The following is a 12,934-nucleotide window of genomic DNA, read 5'->3' as shown; positions in this document are numbered from 1 at the left end:
ACTGCGCAATATATAAAATGAACCTTAAAATAGAAGAATTTATAGTTTTATAAATAATTCTAAAACTTATTGTGCCAATTATATTTATGCTTAAAAAAACACGGAACTTACGTCGGACATTCGTTGAACAGAAAAATGAATGAGGCAAAGGCTGCAGTACCTACCGGTTTCATTACAGATCGCAAATGAATTTTAGAATATAGTAATACGCGTTTAAAAATATTCATATAATACCGACAGTTGTCAAGCACAAATTGAGCGTGCTTTGTGCCTTATGAAAGACAATATTACAAATAATTTCAAAGTATCTTAAAAAGTTATTTGTTTTTTACACATAATTTTTGGTGTCGAATGTCCATTGTACAGATGTCAATTGTTCTGCTAAATGTATGGCCAATTGTCGAGTGTCAAATGTCCGTTTCCCATGTATTATACTACCTATTTATACTATTTATACTATATTATAACACTACAGTACTATGTAACTATTATTATAACATAGGTAATGATCATTAATTATTGATTCATGTATGCGTGCATACCAAAAATTATCTTTAAAAACTTAACACTTTTTGAATCTTTTATGGATAGGTAATAATTAATTAGGTACCTACATATATCATCATGTATATTATTTACCTACACGTAAAATAATAATGTAGTACAGAATCTCCGAATAACGTAAGAAATTTTAAATAAACGACAAGTTCAATAACTACATGGTTATAGAAACAGATATTATATAATCTAAAAAAATTAAAGATATTTTGTATTTTGTATTGAAAATATTATTTAAAAAAAAATAATATCGTTTATGGTGCTTTTAAATTTGTGGTGAACCACGATTCTACTTTTGCTTTTATCTGGGAATAGTAATAAAGTTTTTTGAAAAATTTTGATTTTTTACAAAATGGATCAATTAATAAGACAATAATCAATGTTTCCGCTATCAAAAATCAACTTAAAACATTAAAAAAAATATAACAGTTATAGTGATTCTAAAATAATGACACTTGCATATGCAAGAAATAGTCTCTCTATATTTGTATATATAATTAAAAATATAAAAAAGATTCATATTAATTGATAGTTCAATGGTTGATATAGAATTGTATTGTAATTAATACAATTTTAAACGTGGAAATAAAATATAAATGTAGTAACTACTTATTATTTTTAATATTATTTAATGTTATTTTATTTATATTTCTAATACATTATAGCACGAAGATTGCAGAATTAATCTCATAATATAATTCATAGATTATTACTAATATTTATTGTGTAAATTAAGTAATTATTAAAATTTAAACAATATTATGTAGAACGCATACATTTTATGAATATTATAATATAATTTATTATAAGTGTTATCACGATTATCAACGATTATCTGGGTCTAAATAGATAAATGGCACATGAAGTGATGACATAATTTGTTAAAATTAGGAAATATGTACAATTAATTTTAAAAATCCGGGCAGTAATACAGGATATAATATTGAACAATATTGGCATGGCTAGGTCAGATTGACGAAGATAATGCACCGGGACTTATATGATATGACGTTCAAGGTCAAATTGTATAGATGATTAATTTTATGTTTATATATCTTATAAAATATATTTAATAGATATATTATGTACAAACACAAAAAAAATCTTTATAATAAATATTATAACTCACTTCTAAAGTGTTTTTGAGTGGTAGTATAATATGTAATACACTAATACGTATAGTAAAGTCTAAATAGTTTTATTAACAACTCGAATTTAAAAAGTAAAAAGAGCAATATTATTCTTATATTGTTCGTATTTTACGTACAAATGAAAAATAATGAACGGACAATTTATGCATAAATCATTTGATTTGTACAAAATAATTAAAAGATATTATAGATAACAAGAGACTTTGTACTAAATAATACAAAATAACTAATACAGTAGTCTCGTAAATCGTAATCAACGAATCGTATACGTAATATGTCAAAGAGGTTTCCTGAATTTGAAATATAACATATATTATACAATTCACCAATATATTTTAAGACGTAACTAATTTTGAATATGATAAAACATAAGCTTTTACATTATTTAACTTTGAATTTTTTATATTTTTACAGTTTGCAGATAATATAATATAGGTTTATTAACAATGCTAATTAATCCTATACAGCTATAAGTAATTATTTATTAAGTAAGTACCAGTAGTAGGTGCATATTTTCAATATTGGCTAGTGAATTGTTATCTAAATTGACCGTTTTCTTTTAAATATGAATTATGTTTATAATTATTTTAATAATGTGATTGGAAACTGAAATAGTTAAAATGAATTTATTGTAATAATCTAAGCAATAGTTTGATATAATAAGTAGTAATTATAATACAGTAGATATAACATAAATTATATAAATTATCTGTTTAAAATGTTTATAATTTATATTTATTTATATGCTTAATATGTACATATACAGAGCGCACGGAACACTCATTACTTCGGTCTGTTATTGATATTAAAATTTTTTATTAATTTTAAGTACTTTTACAGTATTTATAAACTATAATATACCTACTATATATATTTTAAAAAAACGAATCTTTTATTGTTTGAAATCATGATGATTTTATACACTATTTTTTTAAATGCAAACCACCCATATTTTTAATTGTATATTATGAAATATAATATTTCCTTACAATGTCAATAATTAAATTGAATATTTATACATAAACCATTTGTTAATAATCGTTTTTTTTTTTTTTTTTTAAAACATTTAAAGTATGATATGAGGTGTAAAGAGGGAAGGAATACTCTGTGAAATTGTGTAACACTACTCCGAAATAGATTTAATACACTATAAAAAACTGTGTTATAATAGATCTTCAAAGCGAATTCTTTTTTTTCAAAACCCACCAATTGTCTAAATTAAATTGTTTTGTTTTTTTGTGTTTAGAGTATTATCTTGTATATTTGTAATTTAATAATAAAAGTGAATAAACGTAGCTAGACGTTAAAAATGTTTGAAATTACCAACGTTCCTAGTTTCAAACTAAAATTTAATAAGTACCTATATTCAAATTTGTATTTATTTTGGAAATTATATTTCTTCTTAAATCACTACTGAAGTTTGTGCCAATGCATACATTTACCAAAAAAAAATAATGTTCTCTTATTATTTATACTTTAAAGGTACCAATAATATTATACAATGTTATACTGCCATTAACTTTTGGTATATATTATACTAGAAAGTGGTAGTGTACCTATACAATAAAATTGTAAAAATATGCGTGGTTTTAGAAGACGCAATTAAAAAGTTACCAAAGTATGTAAAATTAAAAATCTTCCCATGTATGTTATTTCCTCATATAATATATATTATATATACACGTCAATTTAATATAAATAATCCAACCGACAAAGAAATAATTTTATTACGTGATATTTAAATAATAATATAATGCGATGAATATAAGACATCCTAAAAAAAAATATTTAATCTTTTTTAAAAATGCATAATATGTAGAATACATAGGTATCTACCTACAATATCAAATATTATACATAGGTAATTAATTCTGTTATGTTTAAATGCGTTTTTATAAAAGAAACATGATTTATAGCCTATAGGTACAATAGTGAAAAATCATATTATATACCTTTGACCTTTTGGCCTACGGGAAAACCAAATATAGGTCAACCGTTTCTGTCCGAACTCTGAATCCACTCCCACTTCCATTTGTAGGTATACATACCATAACTTGCAAAATCGCTCCCTACACGTCACGGCTGCGTATGTCAGCTTTTTTCCGGACCCTTTTTTTATGACAAAAAAAGCCATTTTCATCAACAAATGTTCATATATTATGTATTTCAGTATCACTGCAGTGAACAAACTTTAGCAGACGACTCTTCTCCTATTATTATATTTATATTTTACGAGCGCAGTAAAAATATATATTATTAAAATGTAGGGTATAATACTATATTATATATATAGGTATATACAGCCATTAAAATATATTATATACATCACTCATACAGTCGTATCCAAGATCCGTTTAAAACAAATGACATAAGAGACTATAAACATATAAAATTGGTTTCGCTGTTTAAACAAATAAAAATCCACCCCTCCCTCTATCCGACGATTCCGAGTCACGGAAGGTTCTGAGCCAATATAACGTGATGCATTTTAAATTAAACCCATTTCCCATTTATATACTCTGTCCTGCCTGCACCTGTATCCCTCGTCACCGGATGAATATCAAAGCCTTGGGGGAGTTGTGTGTCCATGAATAAGTTATGAGCGTGCTAAAGGGTAGCTATATGGTGAACGTGGCTATATTAATACACACGTACGATAGAACTTTTTCGTGCATACAAACACACGATGTAAACGTAGGTATGCATATATTTATATTGGTACTGCATATAGCCTATAGCAACACAGCTACGTGTTGTTATTGTTCAATAAATTTATTGTAGTTTCGATTTTGGTTGGAAAAAGCAATACCTATATATAATATAATAATATGTGTGGTGCAGATAATGGTTTCTGTCAGCGATTTGTATTTTACTCATTGTGCACATCGACGTATATATAATAAATATAATATAAAACTATATACCTAACTATTATTTTTCGTTACCAAACACACGTAGAGGAATCGAAGATAAAAAAGTAATTTTGTGTTCGAAATAAAAACAAGGCGTGTTCTTTTAATATATAAGTTTAAAACCTGGCACTCTCGCGGCAGGATAGTTTGAATTTCAACACGCCAAATGAAAGTCTGCCTAAACCCATAATCCCACAGAATTGCATAACCTTTACCCAAAGTTAAATACGATACGTATTGCAATGCAGCAAAAGAGAACGATGAAATCGCATAGTTTGCATTTTTTAATTAACTAATTACGTACTTCGTTTAATATAATATTCAACTATATAAATAATATTATATAGGTACAATCTACATTAAACAATCCAGTTCTAGTATGATAATTGATATTTATGATATATTTAAATCAATAGTTTTTAAATTGTATTTTGTCGTCAGATTATGCAAACACAGCTAAAGTGATATTTTTTATAAAAAAAATTATTTGCCAACATAAAATGTATAAATATTATACTAAATACCAACTTAAATGAACTAATACACTTATACATAAGACTTATAAAATAAAAAGTCGATGATTGGTTTATCGACAGAAATAAGGATTTTTATCCCAGGTAGTATAAAAATGTTAGAAATATATATATATCTTACATTTTCCGATACGAAAATGTCTAAATAAGTAAAAAAAAGTGAACGAAATAATGAGTTAAAAGGACCAAGGGCGTATTATATTATAGATATGTATATTAACAGCTAGAGTCATGCGAATAACAACTCTGTAGGCACAAATTATATGGCGTTCTAACAACTGAATAGATTTTTATTTTTAACAATTAAAATTCTAATGGTCAAATAAATATTATGTGAATTACGGGAGAATAGGATCGGAGTATCGGACACACGCCCGTATATATTATACACGTATAACACATATAGGTCATAAAGGTAGTTTGTAAACTGGAGAAATACGTATAAATGTATAATAAACTGTATGTGGACGTAGGTGTTGTATATAATATGGGTGTCCTGTATAGAGTCTGTTGGGCGCCTGGGTCCCGGTCAAACAGCAGTAAAAGTCTCGATGGTATAAAACAACCACGGGCGCATTTTTAAGACGATTTCGGTTTCTACTTTCGACACGCTTTTTTGTTATTGGGTAATGCAGGTATCACGGAGATTGGTCCACGGAGTATATGGGTAATATACAGAACAAACAACGACCGCCGTTGCGGTATAAGTTTACTTAAATGTATATATACATCCCGGTTGTGTGCGCACATACAATTCTATACAAACGTAACCACCCGTTGAGTTATAGGTATAACGACTATAACGGGCATGATTTATGCTTGCGGGTATATCACGACGACAGAGTTGTAGGTATACGCGAGGTGTGGAGGCGACAAAGGTCCAATCGCTGTACGCGTATTATTATTATATTTTATATCGACGACGCGGAGACGAGACTTTATCATATCATAACAGACCGTATCAGATTTCAATTTGGCCTTAGGATTTTCGAGTTACCCTGCACATAATATAATATTGTGTATTTATATATATACAGACTGCACGTACATGCATCATAATCTATAAATATATATATATAATGTATATGATAAACGATGGGAGGACGATATACTTATATAATATTATGCGTATATACGCATGCACAGGATATCCTATATTATATACATATACAAAAAAATATACGTTACGACGCGGCTACGGCGTTACGGCGCTATTGTTATTAAAAAAGCCATTCATAAATGTATTTTTTGTATACATATAATATATGTATTATATATATAATATATATATATATATTATCTATATTTATCATGGATTTATTTATTACATTGTATAAATACACGGTCATGGAGAATGAGGCACTTTTTTTCTGCTGCAACAGTAAGATACATTGTTACCAATAAAAATATTTTAAACTAAGAAGGTTATAAAGATCGAGTACCCAAATCAATATGAAGTGATTAATGTATATTTTTTTTATTTTATTTTTCATCCGTTATTGATGTATATTATATTGTACTGTTTAAAACTACCTAGTATATTATAATATTATATAAGTAATATAATATGAAGGACGTCAGACTAAAATCATACAGTTTTTCAATATTGTGAATATAAATAAATATAGGTAACACGTATGCAATATATTTAAATCTATACCTACTAGAACAAACTTTAAGAATATTATTTAATTATGTTTTTATGTTAATATAAATGTACTTAAACTCTTTTATTGAGCGATACTATATAAATAACATATTTAAAATATATATAATTATATATAGATAATTTTCATAGATGAGCTTTACATAAATTGATTTTATAACGACTATAGATATTCGCAAGCTTTTGTTACGAAACCTATGTGCCTTGGGGAAAAATTGTTTGACCATCTAGTGCTTTTTATATTCTTCCAGTCCTAAATTTATACCAATTATAAAGACATTATTTTAAAACCATAATGAGCTCAGGAATGCCGTTTCCTTATACTCCCTTGTGACAACCTGTCGTGCGTGTTATCGATATTTAACCTTACATAATTACTATATTATTTAGGTATAGCTATTCAGTCATTATGTTGCCTAACTTATGCAAAATAATAGTTTACCAAAAAGTTTAATTAGATAATACATTTTCACATTTATAAAATAAGTAAAACTATTATAATATTTTCTTTATATTCCATATTTCTATATTTTATAACCGAGCAAATTATGTAATTCTGTTGTAGTCCTTATCAATATTATACATTTTTATTATTAAATAAATATGTATATGAAAGTTATAGTGGCAACAGGCTTTGGTATTAATTTAATATTACTATCGCTAAGACCCGCCAATTACAATATTAAATATATAGAACAGTTATTAGTTAATTTGTATTATATATCTAGGTACTATAACGATGTATGTATCAAGACACTACGCAAATTAAGTTCATTATGTTTGAATCTTAGCATTCTAATCGATTTTAAAAAAAGAAACTTTTAAAAATGTAAGTTGTATATGATATCCATATCCGAATGTGTGGCGTGTTTGGGTTATATGATCGATGTTATAAGTATTAAGTTTAAGACGTTAAAAAATTTACGTTAAATTTCCCGAGGGACGTCCTTTAAATAGTAGGTAGCACATTTATACAGCGATTCCATTAATCTTTTATTACGATGTAGAATACGTACCTCTAAAATTTCGTCGCCGACCCGTAAACATCCGGACTTTGCGGCCGGACCGTTGGGATTCAATCCGCAAACCATGACCGCCATTTTTGTTCGGTCTTTATGACCGGACAAACTAAGACCTAGACCGGAACCAGGAGATCTCTCCAACATTACTACCAACACTTCGCTGATCGAACCACCGTCTCTGCCATCGCAAAGATTTCCATACTTTTTCTTCGCTTTATCTAAAAATGTATAAAATTGGAATTAATGATAATAATATAGTTATTAAATGTGTTATATGTACATTGTACATATACAGTTAATAATATTTCATTATAAAAAAATGATAATATCCTTATAATAAATATCCAACGCAGCGTACGAATAACTTATTATTTTGTTGATATTAACAATTATTGTTAATATTAGTTTACTCATTATAATTTATAACTTAAATGACAAAATAATTTCATTAGAACTTCAATATAAACAGGTAAGTATAGAATATACTGAACCAATAGTTAATTATTTATAAGCGAATAAAGTATGAAGTACCTATAGATGAACCACGTGTGAAATATTATAGTACACCACAATTTTGCGTGGTATTCATCATTACCACTCTACTTATTTATTCGGATGGGAAATAAACATTAAATGAACATCAGAACATTATATACTATATAATATTAAATTGACGTAAACAATCATAAGCATAACAATAATAGATGATGCATTTTAAAACCATTAACACAGAAACTAAACATAGGTTATAAGATATAAATTATAGATTAATACATTTCAATATTTCCTAGCCATTCTCGGTTGCTTTAAAAGTCAAATTTTGGATCTGTTCAAGTGTTCCTAATACACTTACTTTTAGATCAGTTTTATAAAATGTGTGCTAAGCTCTGAATAAGGCGATCTCAGTCACAGGACGGATTAGGAACAATATCCAATTAAACGAGATTTCCATATTTCCTATAAACCCATGCAAATCCACTGTTTTAAGTTGACCATTCTTTTCAGAGAGATTTTATCCTGAATTTATAGATACTCCTATACTCACAGGGTTCTTAAAGGGAGTATATAAAGTCCCTAGCGTGAAGGTTCCAATTTTTTTCCAGTTACCAGCACATTGTATAGCTATCGTTGTTAAACGAAACAAGGGTTTCCAGTGGGGGGCGGCGAGATTTAAGTAAATTACAACCTAACCCAACGACTATATTTGGAGTAATCATAGATCGTTAAACTGAATTAATTGTTGCATTTAGTCTATTATTTGAGCAACGCCTTTTTGTGCTGAAGCTGCGGAGGGGTTATGTTGGAGCCACGATTTAAAAATAGTATGGTTGCCCAACGAACTATGATAAGACGGCATTGATTAATTTATAATACAATACGATCATTATACATATTTTTATACTAGGTATATACTATATAGGTATAACATAACAATTTTTTTAGTTTTCATTTTAACCGAAACGAGCGCTATATGCGAAAACAGTCGCAAATCACGTGACTTTTGGATTTAAATCGTATGCCGTGTGATAACATTTTTCTAATGGGTCGTTGAGCAACCATATACTATCTTAAATCGTGGTTAGAGCCACGATTTAAGATATACAGGTTGCGTATCGAACTCCCATAATTTGACCGGTGAACTAACTAGGTATCTGAAACAGCAGTTCCCAGTACTACTAGCGCACCCTGCGGATAAATTTAAAGATTCAATAATACTATTTACTATAGGTATTATTGGTATGATCGTCGTTATGATATTATATATATATTCAACATATTTAAACCACAACGAGCGCTAGTGACTCTGGGCCCTCAGCTGTTTCAGATAGTTGGTTCACCAGTCATCGTAAATCACTAATCGTTATAGGCCGATGTTTAACCTGTATATCTAAAATCGTGGTTAGAGCTGAGGACGGATAATAATTTGATAAGGGTAGATTTAATTGTTTCTGTAACGATGCGCATGCTTTGATTGAGACCATATAGCGTATCTTTCTCTTTTTTTGACGTCAGCAAATTATTTAATCAAACATAATCACAATATTCGGCGACCAAATTCACTAGAGTGATAACAGAAGTTGTAAGTGTTGAGAAGTTGCACTGCAATCTGCGTCGCTATATATGTTTTTGAACATTATTGTTGCGGGAGTCGATAATATTGCCGTAACATTAGTTAAATAGTTTTTAAACGAGAGCGTAACACTTAAGGCAGTACTTGGGCAAAGTCCATCATGCTTTATGCTGTGTTCAGGGACTATTATTTCTAAGCTGAAATTTTACATCTTGTTATTTAGTTGAAATACTAGCTGTAGTTTCAGTTTTGCTGGAATTTGATGTAAGTCTCCATTGTTTGAAGTATTTATCTATAAAGTTTAGAAATTGGAGTGAAACACATTTTAAGACATCACAAATATTTTCCTAGTATATGCGTTCGGATATCGTCCGGGTTTACGAATATTTAAGTAACATTACTGAGTATATCGATAGAGAAGAGTGATTAGACAATATAACGGGGCAAAAACGAGGAATGCAATTTGGACCATATTATGTTCCTCTTATTACTTTTTTTTTATCGTTGTTGAGGTGGACGCCATGGTACAAGTGGTTACTATGTATGTTTTTCAGAAGAATTTCATGGAATTATCCAAAAAGCTATTTTCCATACTGTATCATAGGCAGCTGTTAGGTTGATAACCTCTATGGAAATTTTTAAGCGGATTTTTAAGATATATTTAAACGGATAAATGTCAACGGTCAATACCACAACACCTTCTGTTACTGATGAAGCTGACTGGTTGCTGCAGCATCATAAGCACTGATACAGGATGTACTTAAGATACCATCGTATATTTGACAGCACTGTTGCATATCAACTGAATTGAACTGCGTGCAAAATGTAATTCATTGATATATGTGCGGGACAATATATTAATTAATTACAGTGCCGTAGCTACCCTTTATCATTGCGCGTCTGGCAAAAAACAAAATTTTGCACACTCTGTGTTACCTGTGTTAGTCAATGCGTTTTATGTAGTCTAGGCGGTCTGCCTCTCCAACAAAATAATTCATAGGTACGTCGTACGTGCTTACTTTTAATTGTTTCATAAAGTACCACTTTCACTGGCTATAAAATGCAGTTTAATGGCCCAACTACACTCTTGCGGTTTTCATATTTTTAAAACAAATAATTTGTATGCCTTAAATGATGGTATAAAAATAGTTTTTTTGGAAGACTATTATAGAAGTTTTAGCCGTTTCAAATTTACGGCTGAACCTATATGTTAATTAAAAAGTACGTATTGCGCGTGGAGCGCTCAACGCATAACACATATAGGGAGCGACTACTTGCTATACTTTAACTTCCCCCTATAATAGGTTAAGTCATAAAGTCGAAATTTCGAACATCCATCACTTATACAGATCACACCAGTGTTATGCGTATAATATTATTATTATGTATATAATATTGAACTCTTTATGACAGTATATCTATGTACAATCTGCTGTTAAACGCATTTACGCTTCTAAAAAGAAATGTTTTACTTGCAATTTTTTTTTAAATAAATTATAAATATCGTGGGTGGGCTTTGTGTTCTAATAATTTCTGCGCCTTTGGCGATCGCCCATATCGCCTACCTCTATAGCTAAACACAGCACTGATTAATTACACCGAGTTATCGAAAAACAATGAGCGTCGTGAAAACGCCCATTGTTGCTTATCGATGCGAATAATATGGCATCCGGCCGAATCTGCAGTGCCGGGACACTGTGATGTTTACTGTGCATGTATAGAGAACCCAGAAAATACTAACTACTAAGGCTCCCAATAAACATAAATATATAATATGCACTTTGAAAACAACAGCGTTAGAACTTTAATTTCAATCTTACACGAGTAAAGTTTATACATTTATGGGTATAATATTATGCTCTGTTACAGATGAAATACTACAAATACGCATAATTACACATCTTTACAATAGTACCACTACCTATACCCAATGTACAATATTTAATCTATATACCTACTTACTTTAAAATACAATAGTCATGGATACGGGTCCAGTTCTTATTTTGTTTTAATTTATTGATTTACATGTAATTAATAAATTCAGTTTATTAGTATCTACCCTTAAGAGTTAAGAACATAATGTAATAATCTTGTAAAGAGCTATAACACATGTTATTTGTTAACGTTATGTAGTTTATATTGATGAACAGTTGAAGGGTAGGTAAATAGAGCAAAGCCCTTCACTTCTAATTTTAAAGCAATAAATCCTATAGAAACGTCGTATTGGTAGTATTTCAGTTGTGTATTATTTAATGAATGATATTATATAATATTATTTCTTAAAATTCAGTACTATTGTCTATCATTGTTGGCTATTGATTGGTTTAATTATATTTGAATGTATAAAACACAATTACACAAATCAAAAAAGTAATAACTATAAACGTTTTATTTAATATCAATGGCCATGTCATAAAAATGTACACAATTTAATTTAACTGCAGTAACTTGTACTTCTACTAACACGCAACTTTTCATATTATTATATAGTTAGTTATTAATTGTTTTGTTATCAAGGTGAAGTAAATAATAAATTGGATAAAAGTTTCATTTCAGTAACCATTTATGGAAGTTTATTTTTGTACTGGTCTAACCACTTTATATTACGGATCAGCTTAGCATAGGTTATTCATTTTTAAAATTTAATGTTCTAAAATGTGTTTTATACACAAAATAAATAAGTAAATAAAGTTAAAAATTAATTCATAAAATACGATAGCTATTTTCATTACCTATATTAATAACTAATAATTAGCATGACTACATTTCATATTCTATGAGGATAAATCAGAAATTAATTAATGTTATGAATATTATAATCGAAATTTGAATACATCGACATAAACAAGTGTACATTTTAGTCTTCACTACACAAAAAAATAAAATACCTTATAGTACTTATATATACTATTTAGGTAGTCGTCTTAATATATTTATTTATATTTATTATTCCACACATGTTTAATAAGTATATTATGAGCTTAAGTTTAAAACCACAGCTTTAATAATTAATAATTATAT

The 12,934-nt window shown here is 28.6% G+C and overlaps 1 protein-coding gene across 9 annotated transcripts in view; it reads right to left on the bottom strand.

Moving 5' to 3' along the window:
- Nucleotides 1-12,934, bottom strand: part of LOC132943966 (multiple PDZ domain protein-like) — a 71,076-nt gene that overhangs the window by 15,042 nt on the left and 43,100 nt on the right. For all 9 annotated transcript variants that reach the window (XM_061013145.1, XM_061013147.1, XM_061013149.1 and 6 more), the window contains one exon: nt 7,837-8,060. In XM_061013145.1, coding sequence (XP_060869128.1) covers nt 7,837-8,060 — 224 coding nt within the window. The remainder of the gene's footprint in view (nt 1-7,836; nt 8,061-12,934) is intronic.

Source organism: Metopolophium dirhodum, chromosome 4, assembly GCF_019925205.1.
Source record: "Metopolophium dirhodum isolate CAU chromosome 4, ASM1992520v1, whole genome shotgun sequence".
Lineage (NCBI taxonomy): Eukaryota > Metazoa > Arthropoda > Insecta > Hemiptera > Aphididae > Metopolophium > Metopolophium dirhodum.
Note: the sequence above shows the minus strand (reverse complement) of the source record. Positions and strands in the feature narration are given on the sequence as shown.